The sequence below is a fragment of the Glycine soja genome, chromosome 15 (assembly GCF_004193775.1).
Source record: "Glycine soja cultivar W05 chromosome 15, ASM419377v2, whole genome shotgun sequence".
Taxonomy (NCBI): domain Eukaryota; kingdom Viridiplantae; phylum Streptophyta; class Magnoliopsida; order Fabales; family Fabaceae; genus Glycine; species Glycine soja.
The window spans coordinates 5,545,525-5,559,104 of record NC_041016.1 but is presented as its reverse complement, the minus strand read 5'-3'; the positions used below and the strand labels follow the sequence as shown (position 1 = coordinate 5,559,104).

The following is a 13,580-nucleotide window of genomic DNA, read 5'->3' as shown; positions in this document are numbered from 1 at the left end:
AAAAAATGAAGCCTGCACAAATATTTAAATAAAGAAAGTGGAGAGAGGTATGGATAGTTTCTTAAAGTAATTCATTAGAATTTAATAATTACACTCTCAATTAATAAGAAATTATCATTCATATAATTTTTTAAATATTTATTATAATAAAAATAAATTAATTTACTATACATAGTCTATGATTATAACAATATAAAATTATCTTACATTATTATTGTATAGCCTATTTTCTCAATTATTGTTGATGTTCTTTCCCTTTTTTCTTTATTTAACTATTTCAATATATATATATATATATTCTACCCATTTTTAATCCTCTTAAACAATTCATAAGATTTATTTATTTTTTCACCATTTTCTGTTCATCCATTTTTCAATTTTTTTATATTTTCTCTTGCAATTCAAACAAAACTAAAAGAAATTAATTGAGTAGTATAAAAGAAGTTATGGTTATTAAATTATCTTGACAATTTTTAATTAGATTCTTAAACTATTTTTTTCTTCTATTAAGTTATTGAACTTGTATTTGTTTTTAATTGATCCTTCAGGCTAACGAACGTTACAAACAATTAGTTGTTTGAGTCACTTGTATAAGGTTGTTATAGGGTGAAGTAAAGCTTGAATAGGCTTGTGAAAGAATATTGAAGAATCCTATTAAAAATACTAGGTTTAGAACTAGCAAAAGCGAGAATACATTAAATTAATTTGCTGTAATTAATTTTTCATAAGGATATAGATGAAAGGTTGTGAGCTCTTTGTCGCTCATAGTAATAATTTATCCGTAAGCCGAGTACCACAGGGATTTTGTTGCACTTATGTGAACTACTTTTTAGTTTGTAAATTGTAAATTTAGTAAATATAATCTAAATCTACCCCGGAATAAGAAATTTAAAATTTAAAATAAAAGATAAAGATAATAGATAAGATAAAAGATTTAAAATTTAAAATAAAGATAAAGATAATAGATAAGATAAAAGATTTAAAATTTAAAATAAAAGATAAAGATAATAGATAAAATAAGACAAAAGATTTAAAGATAAGATTAAAAGATAAAATTAGAAGATAAAATATTTAAATTGCGATAAAGATAACTACTCCTACGAAATTCAAATAAATAAAATCTAAATCTACTAAATCTAAATACTTATTCCTAAAATCCCAACAGTAAAATAAGGAATAATTATACAAGTAAGAAAAACCAACAATAAAACCTAGGGACTAAAATTTATATATTAAAATCGTTAAAACCTGATATGGACTCTGAATTTGTCTGTTATCAATACCAGTGAAACTAATTCACCCCACATCTATCTATCTACTTGTCCCTCATGCCTCATGAAGACAAGCCTACCTTAATTACCTATCTTCCAAATGCCCTTTGCGAAGACTCAATAACTAAGATGCTTTAAGATTACATTCTAGATGTTTGTTAAAGCAAGGGCATTGAGGCATTAAGTCATGCTAACCCAAAGATTTCTTTCTTTAATTGTTCTATTAAGCTTTACCCTCATCGTCAAAAGGAGAGAACTGAGTGCCAGAGATCTGAAAACTGAGCTATTAGGAAGTGTGTCTCTTTTCCTTTTCCTAGGTTGACCCTCTGCAAACTTGGGATTTGACTTTTTTCTGATTTTCTTCTCTTTTTTTTTCCTTTATTTCTACTCCTTTGTGCTTGTTGTACCTCCCTTTTTTACATTTGCAATCAAAATTCAAAATTAATTAAATCTTTCCAAATTAAAACATAAATAACTGCTAAATAATTAATTCTAAGTTAATTTTAGACCGATTTTCCACTATTAATTCACTATTATTTAGCATTTATCAAAGGTCCAAATAGAAAACCAAATACAACTTCAAGAACGCATTATAAATTTATGAACTTTTCTTCGTTTTTAAAAATCTGAATTCAGTTTAGGATTGTCCATTGTGTATTCCAGGATTTAACTGAATTTGAAAATTTCGACTTAATAAGTTTCTATAGACTAAATCCAAATAAGTCTATAGTGTCTACCAAATTTTCCACACTCCCTGTTTTTTATTTGAGATTAAAATCTCATTAGAATGCTTCTTTTTTTTTTCTTTTTTTTATGAACTGTGGAAACTTTTGAGATTCTTATACTAAAAAATGTTTGCTCCATTATTTGATGAAACTTTCGAATGCTATTTTCTTTCATCTTTTCTAGATACTCCACCATTATTTTGATTGAATCAAGAATAATGATTTCATTCCTCAAACAACAATGTAATTAAACAGCAGTAAAAAAGAAACAATGTAATGTAATTAAACTCTTTAACACTTTCTCCTTTGAAAACTAAATTACATGATGGAATATTTTGGGCCGGGAGACCAAATTTAAGCAAAAGAAAGTCACGGGTAGGAAAACAAAAAGCAAAATTGATTTGTGCCTAACACAAATCCGTGCTATCTACTTCACGTCTAAATTCCTGGACAAAGCCGAAGGAGACAATTTGCAAGCGGGTTTTTATTGCAACAAATTAGAGGAAGTAGTAGCATAGTAGTTGTTGTTGTCTACATCATCATCATGTAATATAGTAGTAAAGTAGTAACTGTTAGCACATGGATTTGAGGTGGTCTCTGAAAACCTTCAACATTCCTTGGAAAGTAACAATCCCCGTCAAGGTTCCATCCTCTTCCACAACCCACACGTAACTCACACGATGTGACAATGCCTGAATCATCACAGCAACTAAAGAGCTCCAACGGTGGCAAACAATGGCCTCAGACCTTCTCCCCACCCTTGCAGAGTACCCTCCAAGCTTCCAATTCTTCCCAGAGCAAAATTCTTCGTCGGAAGAACAACTAGAAGAAAAAGAAGACCATGAAGTAAGTCCTGTTCTTGTTGTTTCATCGCCAAGTAATTCCAACATGTTCTGCTCCTCCACCTTCTCTTTCACCCTCTCCTTCACTAATTGCACTAAGTCCTCCGGTGGCCCGCCGCAGTCGATGTAGGCGGTGAGGTCGCCGGCAGAGAGGGTGGCTATAGCCGGCACGACCGATTCGTCGTAGGAGTTGAGCATAACGGGGGAGATTTCGCCACCGAACTTACCATTTGGGTCGACGATGGCGACAGAGCTTTGGTATATGAGGGACAAGGCCAAGAGGTCCAAGATAGAGGAGGCAGGGTCATCATAGCACACTGCAAAGAGGTTTTTTGTGTCGATGACGCCTAAGGTGTTGATGGGGTTCCCCGGTGTTGGGGAAAACACACCAATTGAGTTGAGGAGGTAGCGGAGCACGTCCTCTTGAGTTAGCCAACAGTATGTGGTGTTGTTATTGTGGTGCACATTGTTGGAGTCCAAAGATTCAACCTGGTTTTGTATTGGTATCACCAGGTTCTGCACCCCTTCTTGCATAACATCTATAGCCTCCAGTAAACTGCAAACAAACCAGATATATTACAACCCAAAATCATCACACTACTGTGGAGGTGAAAAATTATTAGATAGTTCCAGATCACTATATATATTTATAGTCTCCATCAATCTCCTGTTCTATGCTCTATTGCTCTATTCAGAGGAGTGGATAAACAACAGACTTGGGTCCATGCACCAATTCGCGGTCCGTGTGGGCTATAAACCAAATCTTTTTTAAAAAATCATAGTTATGTAGGATTTTGTGTTAAGCTCACATAATGGGTGGATTTGGATCTTAAATTTGTAACCATCAATTAAGTTTAAATCAATCCTAAAAGTTCAATCCAAAGTTATAAGTGTTATTGACTATTTTTTTAAGAGAAAAAAATATTTATTTTGAAATTATAATTTTTTTAAAAATTATATCCACGGTCTAACCTGTTTAACCCGTTATTCATATAAAAATGCGAGATAAATTGACACAATCCACTGTCAATACAAATTTACAAGAATAGATGATCAACCCGCTTACCCATCTATACTATTGAGCATACAAATATATGCAAAAATGTTAGTCCTTGATTGTTTTCTATACAATACTAATGTACGAGAAAGTAGTTGGTTAATTGATTTTTTTTTTAATCAGAATAATTGGAGTTTATACTCAAGCAAATCTTCATGTAGAGATCACCCAATTCTGACTGAACAAGAACAATTAAAAAGCGCCTAAAAAAATTGGAATGAAGTTTCATTCAACTAACACTTAATTTATAATAACAGTTCAGCGCCTTTTTACTCCGATTTTGTAAAAGGTGATTGTTACTTAAAATGTGAAATGAGAAGTCAAAGGTCAAAATGAAAATCACATTAATTTGAATTGAATATAAGAAAAATGGGCGGATATTCTGTTTTAGTCAGTTTTTGAATAAGTCAAAGAAAATAAAAGCAGAATTAACACAGCCACGTAAATACGCGGTGCCAGCGCATAGATTTAGATGAAAGGAAAGAGGGAGGGAGGGAGGTACCTGGCAGAGGGTGGGAGATGGAGGACGAGGACGGCGGAGTTGTCTTGGAGGGCGGCGGAGATAGGGGAATGAAGGGCGGCGGAAGGGGAGGAGAGGCTCTGGGGTTTGGAGAGGAAGCAGATGATGTCGAGCATGCAAACCTTACCGATGCAGGTGCAGCAGCATTGGTTCTGGGATTGAATTTGAGGTTGTTGTTTTCGGATGAAGGAGTGGTTGCAGTTCCAGACGCTGACGTAGGTGTCGTCAATCCTCTTCAAGGCGGCGAGGGCGTCGGCTACGGTGTCGCGGACGGAGAGGGCCCTAAGCGGCGGTTTCCCAAGACACAGATCAGACAATTCATGCCCTGACAATCTAGCTGCCATACACTGTTCGAGGGAACAAGAATCACAAAAGAAGCGAGATTTTGGTTGTTGGAAGAAAAAACAAGGTTTCTAAATTTTTAGCTGAGAACGAGGGGGAAGACGTTGGGATATTTATAGGCACCTCGCTACCGGGATAGCCGATAAACCCGTATCGATACACTTGTAGGTTCAGGGTGGACCCCTCCCAACATTATTAGTTTGGCTTCCAGAAATAATGGTACAACATTGTTAACTTTTATCTATTTTTTTAACAAGTAAAATGCACGGGATCAATGTTTCTTAAAACATTCAGTTGGAATGAAAGTTACTTTTATATTTATATATATATATATATATATATAATTTTATATTAATTTAAAATTATTTGTTATTTTAATAACTTTACAAATTAAAATTCAAATAATATAAATATTTTAAAATATAAATTATTTGATTATTTTCTTATTATTTAATTTTGATAAAAACAATCTTAATAATATATAAATATAATTCAATGATTAAATTAATAAAAATTACATTTCATATCAATTTATAAAATTATAATATAATTGTCAAGCTTATATCAGTGTAATTTAATTTATCTTCTAGTGTTATAGTTCTATGATAAATAAATAAAAAATACTTTTTTACCATTGATGATTTATTTTAAAATTTATTAAAAAGATAAATTGATTGGAAGAGATAAATTGTTCATATATGTTTAGAATTCAACATGTAATTTAACTAGAGAAATTCAATTATTAAAAATAGTTTCATTCAAAATAATAATATAGATTCATGATATAAATAGGTTTGAATATATTTTTAGTTTATAATATATATATGTAGTCTTTGTAACTTTTTTTAAAATAGTATTTTATTTTTGGTTATTTTTGTTTGTTTATGTATTGTCCAAGGTCTATAAAATTGATGTGGGAAATGACGTTGCACTCGATACAAACGTGAGCCTTCAATATCAATATCTTGACAAAGTCACCTTGATATTTGAATATTAATGATAATATAATAATTCATTTATCAAGTTACATGTACTAGGAATGAATTATCTATAAGTGATGAATTTAGGTTTTTTTTGTAAATACATCTACTCTCTCCTACTTTTTTATAATTCTACAATACTTTGTAATTTAATTTCCAATATATATTACTTGGGATTTTCTCTCTTTTTTAATTTTTTTTTAATTTAAAATATTATAAAATATAAATATTATATTATATAAATTTTTTAATTGGTTTTAAAATTACTTATTTATTAAATTAAATTTTATAATTTTGTTTTTTATTTTTTTTACAAAAAAAATATACAGATAAAAAATAAAAAAATTTGGATAAAATTAGAGTACAATTTTTTAGTTACTTTGTATGTACTTTTGTAGTTAAATTTATGTGCTCTTGATATTTTTTTGTTATGTTCGTTAATTAAAAAAAATAAAAAAATTAGTTAGTAGTATTAAAATAAACTAAGAAACATAGTAAAAAAATAATTGATATATCTATCTCATACAATAGACATAAAATTTGAAAAAGTAGTAATTGTTATATTGAAAAATATCTTTAAAAATGTTTTTTGAAAATATCTTTAAATAAAAATATATTAAAAATATCTTTAAAAATATTTATTTAACAGTTATCTTTGGTGATAATAATATGATTAATGGTGATCTAAAGAGAGAAAAAGGATGGCAAAGGGTTGTCCCGTTTCAACTGGCATAATAGAAATAATCGTCAACATATCTCTATCTTTAAATTTTTTCTTAGTCAAGTGTAATTATTTAAGTATTTTTTATTGATAATGCAATATAATGTTCTTCTATAAATAAGTTGTTAAACAAAAAATTTTCTCATTTTTAATTAAATCTAATGACATAAAAAATATAATTATATTAAAAATAATTATATTAAAAAATTCAGATTTTAAATAAAAATATTCACCTAACAAATATGTTAAGTAAATTAAATAATAAAATAAAAATAATTATATTTAATAATATCATTTTATTTAAAAAATTATAAAATTTAATTTAATAAATAAGTAATTTTAAAACTAATTTAAAAAATTATATAATATAATATTTATATTTTATAATATTTTAAATTAAAAAACAAAATGGAGAGAAAAAGTTCCAAGTAGTATATGTTGAAAATTAAATTATAAAGTAGTGTAGATTGAGAAAAATAAGAGAGAAGATATATTTAAAAAAAACTAATTATTTACTAATTATTATCTACTAACAAGCTATAATTTATTAATTTATCTACCAGAATTGTTATATCACTATAACAACTTCTACAGTCAATCATTCGAACTTTAACGTTGGAGTTTTTTTTGTAGATATCCTCTTTAGTTACGTCAATTCTTGGCAGACATCAGACTCTAAATTTTGATTTGTACAATTATGAAATATATTTAATCATAAAAAAATCTCCTTTTAAAACTATCTTCTTTTATCAGTATTTCTCTATAAATAATCGCAGAGCGGTGGCAATTGCCAATTGTGTACATTTTTGGTATTTCTAAAATAATGTATCGAAAATATGATATATTACTTTAATTAAGAGAATGACCAAACGAATGCACTGTGTCGTTTTTGGCCATTGTAGTCGCTGTCTCGTTTTCACGTACGTCACCTATTACAACTGGCACACTTTTTTTCTTTCTCCATTATTCTTTTTCTTCCTGATTTTGGGTTTCTATTATTACTTTGGTGCCCCACCATCCATAATCCATCACACATTCGCCCCATGTATAGCGTGTCTGTCTCGATCAGCGTCAGATCTTCACGTTTCACATTTAAATCAAGTTAATTTTTTTAAAAAAATTCAGTAAAAGTTAAGTTAAATTATAAATTTGATTTCTCTATATTATTTTAAATTTAATTTTGATTTCCTATAATTTAATTTATAAATTTAATCTTTTAATTTTTTTTAATCCCATTTACTTTCTAACTCAAAATTTCAATATTAATCCTTAATTGTTTATGTTGAGCTCACCTTTGTTATTTTTCCTGAACGTTGATCGTCATATTATAATTTTATTAAGGATTGATGTTAATTAGGTACACGAAATTAACGATTTAATAAAAACATAAGATATAACGATCAACATCTAATAAAAACGTGATATATGACGATCAATATTGAGTCATTGTTAACGTCCAAATCGATTGAACTAATGAGATCATAAAAAACTGAAAAATTAAATTTATGAATTAAACTCGAGAATTAAAATCAAATTTTAAACCAAATAGAAAGATGAAAAGTTAAAGTTACAATCTATCCTAAAAAGTTATTATTGCTTGCTCTTACTACTCTAAGTACGTCCAAAGTTTAGTAATGCATATTCAAACAGGTAATCGAGTATTTATAAATTAATTTAATTCAATGCAAGTTACAATAGTTAAACATAAAAGCTGACAATTTTAAAAATAAAAATATTAAATTATATTTGCTTAAATTATTTTGAATTTAAAAACTAATCAAATATAATATACATTAAAGTCATTCATCCATACATAATTGTTATTTATAAATCTATTATATTTCTCATATTTATCTAAGTCGATATATATATATATATATATATATATATATATATATATTCTCTAAATAATTTAGAACAATTATCTTAAATGAGGATATTTTTAAGAACTTTAAAAACGTTATTTAACATGAGTAAAAATTGCAATGGTAATTTAGATTTGTAATATAAAAAACACTTTGAAATCATTATAATGTATTCATATCTACGCACTAAAATTAGTTTGGTATTATAAACATTGGTATAACGCAAGCATAGAACACTATATGAAATGGAAATAAAACGAGAACAGAATTTAAATTTTTAAACACACAAAAAAACGAATATATTTTTTTTTACACTTATCGTTTAAGAAATGGTAATTTTTCTCTCCTTGCAATTCCCCCCTCCGCCGATTCAAACAATGCATTGAAGTGTGTCTTCCTATTATTTGTTTGAAACATTATAACACTAACTATGCCACATGTTTGCTCTTTACAAAAGAGGCAACTAAAGTATTGTTAATGTGTTTGAATTATATTCAATTTTTAATTAAGTTCATGTGTGTTGGTTGGATGTTCAACTTACATGTGCTACAAAAATATTTTTACTTTTAAAGTAATAATTTTTTTTCATTTTATACATTAGAATTTATAAACATATTTGTGTAACTTTAAATAAAACATACCCTTTGAAGTTAGAAATGCTAGCATATCATTTTTAAAAATTTGATCGTAGATTTGTTACAAAACCTGAATCAATGACTCAAAACAAAACACACTATCCAATTCCACCTTATTAAACGCCAAAAACAATGAATAACTGTTTCATTTTTTCAATTTTTTGATCATGACTATAGAGATCGGAATTGATTCTAATAAGTAATAACTATCTAAACAAGTATCAGAACCCTATTTTTAGTCCTAGTATAATAAATTGTATTGTAGTGAATTAGCTCTACTACTTCTATTCTATGATGTGTCGTGAGAAATGGCGACCCGTGCACGGGGTTAACAATTGGTGGTAGCTCCAAAATTGAATATCTCTAATCTCTATTCTCTGGACTAGACGTACGTACGTACGTGGACACTCTATTATGCTTCAGTCTACCTAATAGTTGCTTTGTATGCTTCCTCCCACTTTGTTAGTTGTTACTGATACTAGAGATTACTAGTTATAGTATATAGATAAGCCCTAAATTTTGTTATGTGTTGTTCTTTCTAATTAAAGCCAAAAATAGCCTACGAATCGCTAGCACGTTTGTTCTCTATATACACTTCATGTCGTGGCTCAATGCCACTTGATGACATAGCTTCTTCTTCGTTATGTATCAATCTATCACATATGAAACTAATAACCCTTTCACTAAAAAAATGTCACATGACCAATCACACCATTAGTGTATTCCGTGTCAGAAACCAACTTTTTTTCCTTTTGGCACCTTTGATTGTTTTATCTAATAAAATTCATCCACTTGCTTTCTAATCAATTTCCCCAAGATGTATTCCAACCAAATTGGCACCTCCTAAAATAAATTTAAAAACATTTTAATAAGGGTTTAAACACAAGTTAACAAATATTAAAGTGTTTAATAAATCTTAACACTTGTCATTAGAACAATCATTGATTAAGATATTAAAACTACAACATTTCTAAATAAATATTAACCATACATACCTACCATAATTTTTAAATGTCATCTTTTAAAAAAATATTTTTAAAACTAATTTTCCTTTGGCTTGCCATCCTCTAGAAGTTAACGATGACATTTGAAGGATGAGAAAAATAATGTTTTAATAGGGAAACCTCTGTTAAAGGTTTTCGAGGATAACATCTAAAAAAATTATGAAAAAGGAGTTGCTTGAAAACTGAAATGTGTGGTTTTCTTAATAAGGTAAATTTTTTATTAAAGCTAAGTGAGAGCACAAGAAATGCTCACTTAGTACAAGCCATACAATGTAAATACAACGTAAATTTTAACCAATGGTATAGAAGAACACCAACCCACTTGCCAGCACAAAATTGTTGAGATCACAAAAGTACGTACAAAACCCCATCCCACAGGGCCACAGTCAAACAATATTAAATTTTTGAAAGTGTGAAATCCCCAACCCCATCCTATAGATGGTGGAGTTGTCGTGAAATAACTTTGTTGATGTGATTATATCTTGGGCTTGAAAAATGTGGTTAACTTAAAATTAAGAGAATAACTCAACTCAACACTTAAATCCATTGATCGCAGAGAGTTTAACTATACAATAACTAAAGAGAACTGGGATCGAATACATGTAATGTACAGGAAGAAAGTTTAATACCCTCTATGCCATTGATGTGATCTGAACTCAGCTTTTAGAGTGTGTCTTCATGGTTCAATCCATCGCAACCACCAAGGTAATTAGCATGACATGATGAATGGCGTGAGAAGTAAAAACAAAATGGTTTCCCTCCTCATCATACACAAATAGAAAGTTTTAGAGACTGACTTCATTTTTTTAATATCCATAGTTAATGAATTAAATCATTAATCAAACTCTGCATTAAAAAGTATAAAACACACAAGAGTAAAATAAAATTTTAATAATATAAGTATATATTAATGTATATATGGTTGAAAAAATATATTCTAGGATTCCTGTAGAGTTCCTTAAATTTGTCCATAATCTTATATATAGCTAAGTCATGGAAATTATGTAAATGTGATATAACATATATTTGCTTTTGCTTTTTCTTTTCTTGTACACTGATTATACTAAAGTGTTAGAATCTATGGTTTAATGCAAATTATTCAAACTCCTTAATATTAGACCGATCTTTAGTGAATTTGTGTTATAACATATATTTGTGTTTTTTGTATGCGTATAATTGGTTTTTTACTTGAAGAAATGCATGTTACTTTTAAGGGTTTATTTGATAGGAAACGAAAAAGTAGGCGAGAAATAAAATAAATAAAAAGAAAAAATTAAATGAAAAATAGAATGAAAATTAAAGTGTTTTGTTTAAGAGAAAAAAGAAAGAGATAAACAAGTGAATTAAAATAGATGGGAAAATAGAATAAAAACAACTAATCAACTTCACACTCTTGTTTTGGTTCTCTCAATCACACTCACTTCTTTTTTTTTATAATTTGCCCCCTATTTTCATCCTCTTCACTTTATTTCTTCTTCATCAAACAAGAGGTAATACAGTTTGGTATGCTTGGAATTTAAAGCTGAGAATGTTAAGTGGGTCTTGCAACTTTATACTTTAAACTGCCAGACCTTATGAAATAAAAATATCTATTAATCATAGTGAGCCTCCTATGTAGCATTTCTTGTGTTGTATGGTTGCGTGGTTGGTTTGGTTTTCTGGCTTTTCTTAATTTTGGAGAATGATTAGGACAGCGTGCAAGGTCGCGTCACGTGTTCTTATAAAGGGCACACTCACAGTTATTTGTGTGGCTCCAATATCCCCGTGCCTCCTTTTCCAAATATTTATTGGGAGCACAAATCTCAATTTGTGGATACCAATTTAAGTTTATTAAACACTAATGAAAATTGAGAAAGAAAAAAACTAAAAACAAAGTCCACATTCTCTCCATTTGTTAGGAAAATGGAAATCCCCATTTTAGCAAACCTACGAATGACACGTGGATTAAAAGTTTTGAAAGGTTGAGATATAAGAGAGTTGTTGGGGTTAAACACTTAACTTAGGAGTGGAATTTGAATTTGAACAATGGCTACTTTGTTTAGTTGAAGCTAGGGTCACTCTGAAATAGAGTTGAAACATAAAGATGTAGTTCTACAAACATTGTGCTGCTTGCCAATAATTCAAATATTTTGAGAATAAGGCATACATTGTCTCAGTGTTAGAACAAAGTTCCTCATCGATTTTATTAATTGACTGAATTTCCTTTTCTTTAATTTTCTTTATCTGAAAAAAAATGAATGCATTCTTTACTTCTATATATTCTCCTGAGGAGGGACTGGTAAGAAATGACCAATTTTAAGACAAGCAATTTCAACAAAATAGGTAATACAGTATTTTCTACACATTAAATAGAAGGTAGCATATGTTAAATCTGCATAATGGAATCGTGCTTAAGATGAATGAATCCTTTTTACTCTTGTACCACAAGGTCGAGAAAGTTGTGTACTTGAACATCAAAATTGAAGTAAAATTGCAGAAAGAAATGTCTTTCTTTAAATTAAAAAGTAATATTGTTTAATTAATTAATATATTTATAGTTCTTTGGATGGGGAGAGCATGAACTTCTTTGATGAAGTACACAACTAACTAAAATATATGAAGATGACCGTGTGAGAAGGATCTATATGGCACGGCATAATATTGATAATTACGTAGTTGCACGTTAGTATGAGAAGAATCTCTTGGGCAATGTAATCCAGATATTTAGAGTGCATGGATGAAATATCTTTTGTGACAGTTTCATCTAATTTTCTGTTTTGTTGCTCTGTTAGACTTTAATCTGTCGGGTACAACTTTTACATGTTAGAGAGATTTTTAATAATGTGTTCTTGTTTTTTTTTTTAAAAAATAAAAATAAAATCTCTCAAATAATTTTTAAAACTACCTAATTCAATATATAGTTTTACAAAATCACTTTGGTGAAAAGGTTGGAAAAAAAAACATTTGCAGTATAAAACAGGAAAAAAAACATTTATCATCTAATTTGATATATAATTGTACAAAATTACCTAATTCAATAAAAAAAAGTCAAGAAAAGAAACATTTGTAGTATAAAAAAAGAAAAAATAAATAAACAATTTCGAAACGAAACCGTGTGATAGAAAGAAAAAAAATCATTCAAAACTTTAATACCAAATTTGCTTCGATGCAAGAAACATTTCCGTTTTTTTAAACTACTAATTTCAACTATTGATGCTTTCAACTGCCATGCGCCTAATGTGGAGGACATAAGAAAAGAAGATGTTCATTTCCAGGGGTAATGGAATGGAGACATGGAAAGTATCTGAACGCCAATTTAAGTTTAAACACTGAAAATTGAAAAAGGAAATAAAAAGATCATTTTTTTTTAAAAAAAAAAGAACATATAAGCGATGGTTTGGAAAAGAAGGCTAAAATAAAAGGGCCGTTTGGAAAAACTACTTGATAAATATAGTGGGGGTTTCAAGTTGTTATTATTTTAATTTTTTCTATAAGATTGTGTTTTTCTTGTTATGGTTATAATTATTTAATTTTTAATATTAATAAATATGGTGATGGTTTAACTGTCATTATTTGTTAAAAAATTGTCAAAATTTATAACTTAATGACGTCAACTCTTAATTTGACATAAAGGATTAC

The 13,580-nt window shown here is 28.7% G+C and overlaps 1 protein-coding gene across 1 annotated transcript; it reads right to left on the bottom strand.

Annotated features, from left to right (window-relative positions):
- Positions 1 to 2,270: 2,270 nt before the first annotated feature.
- On the bottom strand, positions 2,271 to 4,887 carry LOC114385714 (CBS domain-containing protein CBSX5-like). The gene is made up of 2 exons (XM_028345755.1): positions 4,398 to 4,887; positions 2,271 to 3,394 (listed from the first exon to the last, which is right to left on the bottom strand). Exons 1-2 carry the CDS (start codon positions 4,757 to 4,759, stop codon positions 2,569 to 2,571), a joined length of 1,188 nt encoding a protein of 395 aa, XP_028201556.1. The 5' UTR covers positions 4,760 to 4,887; the 3' UTR covers positions 2,271 to 2,568.
- Between the last annotated feature and the right edge of the window lie 8,693 nt (positions 4,888 to 13,580).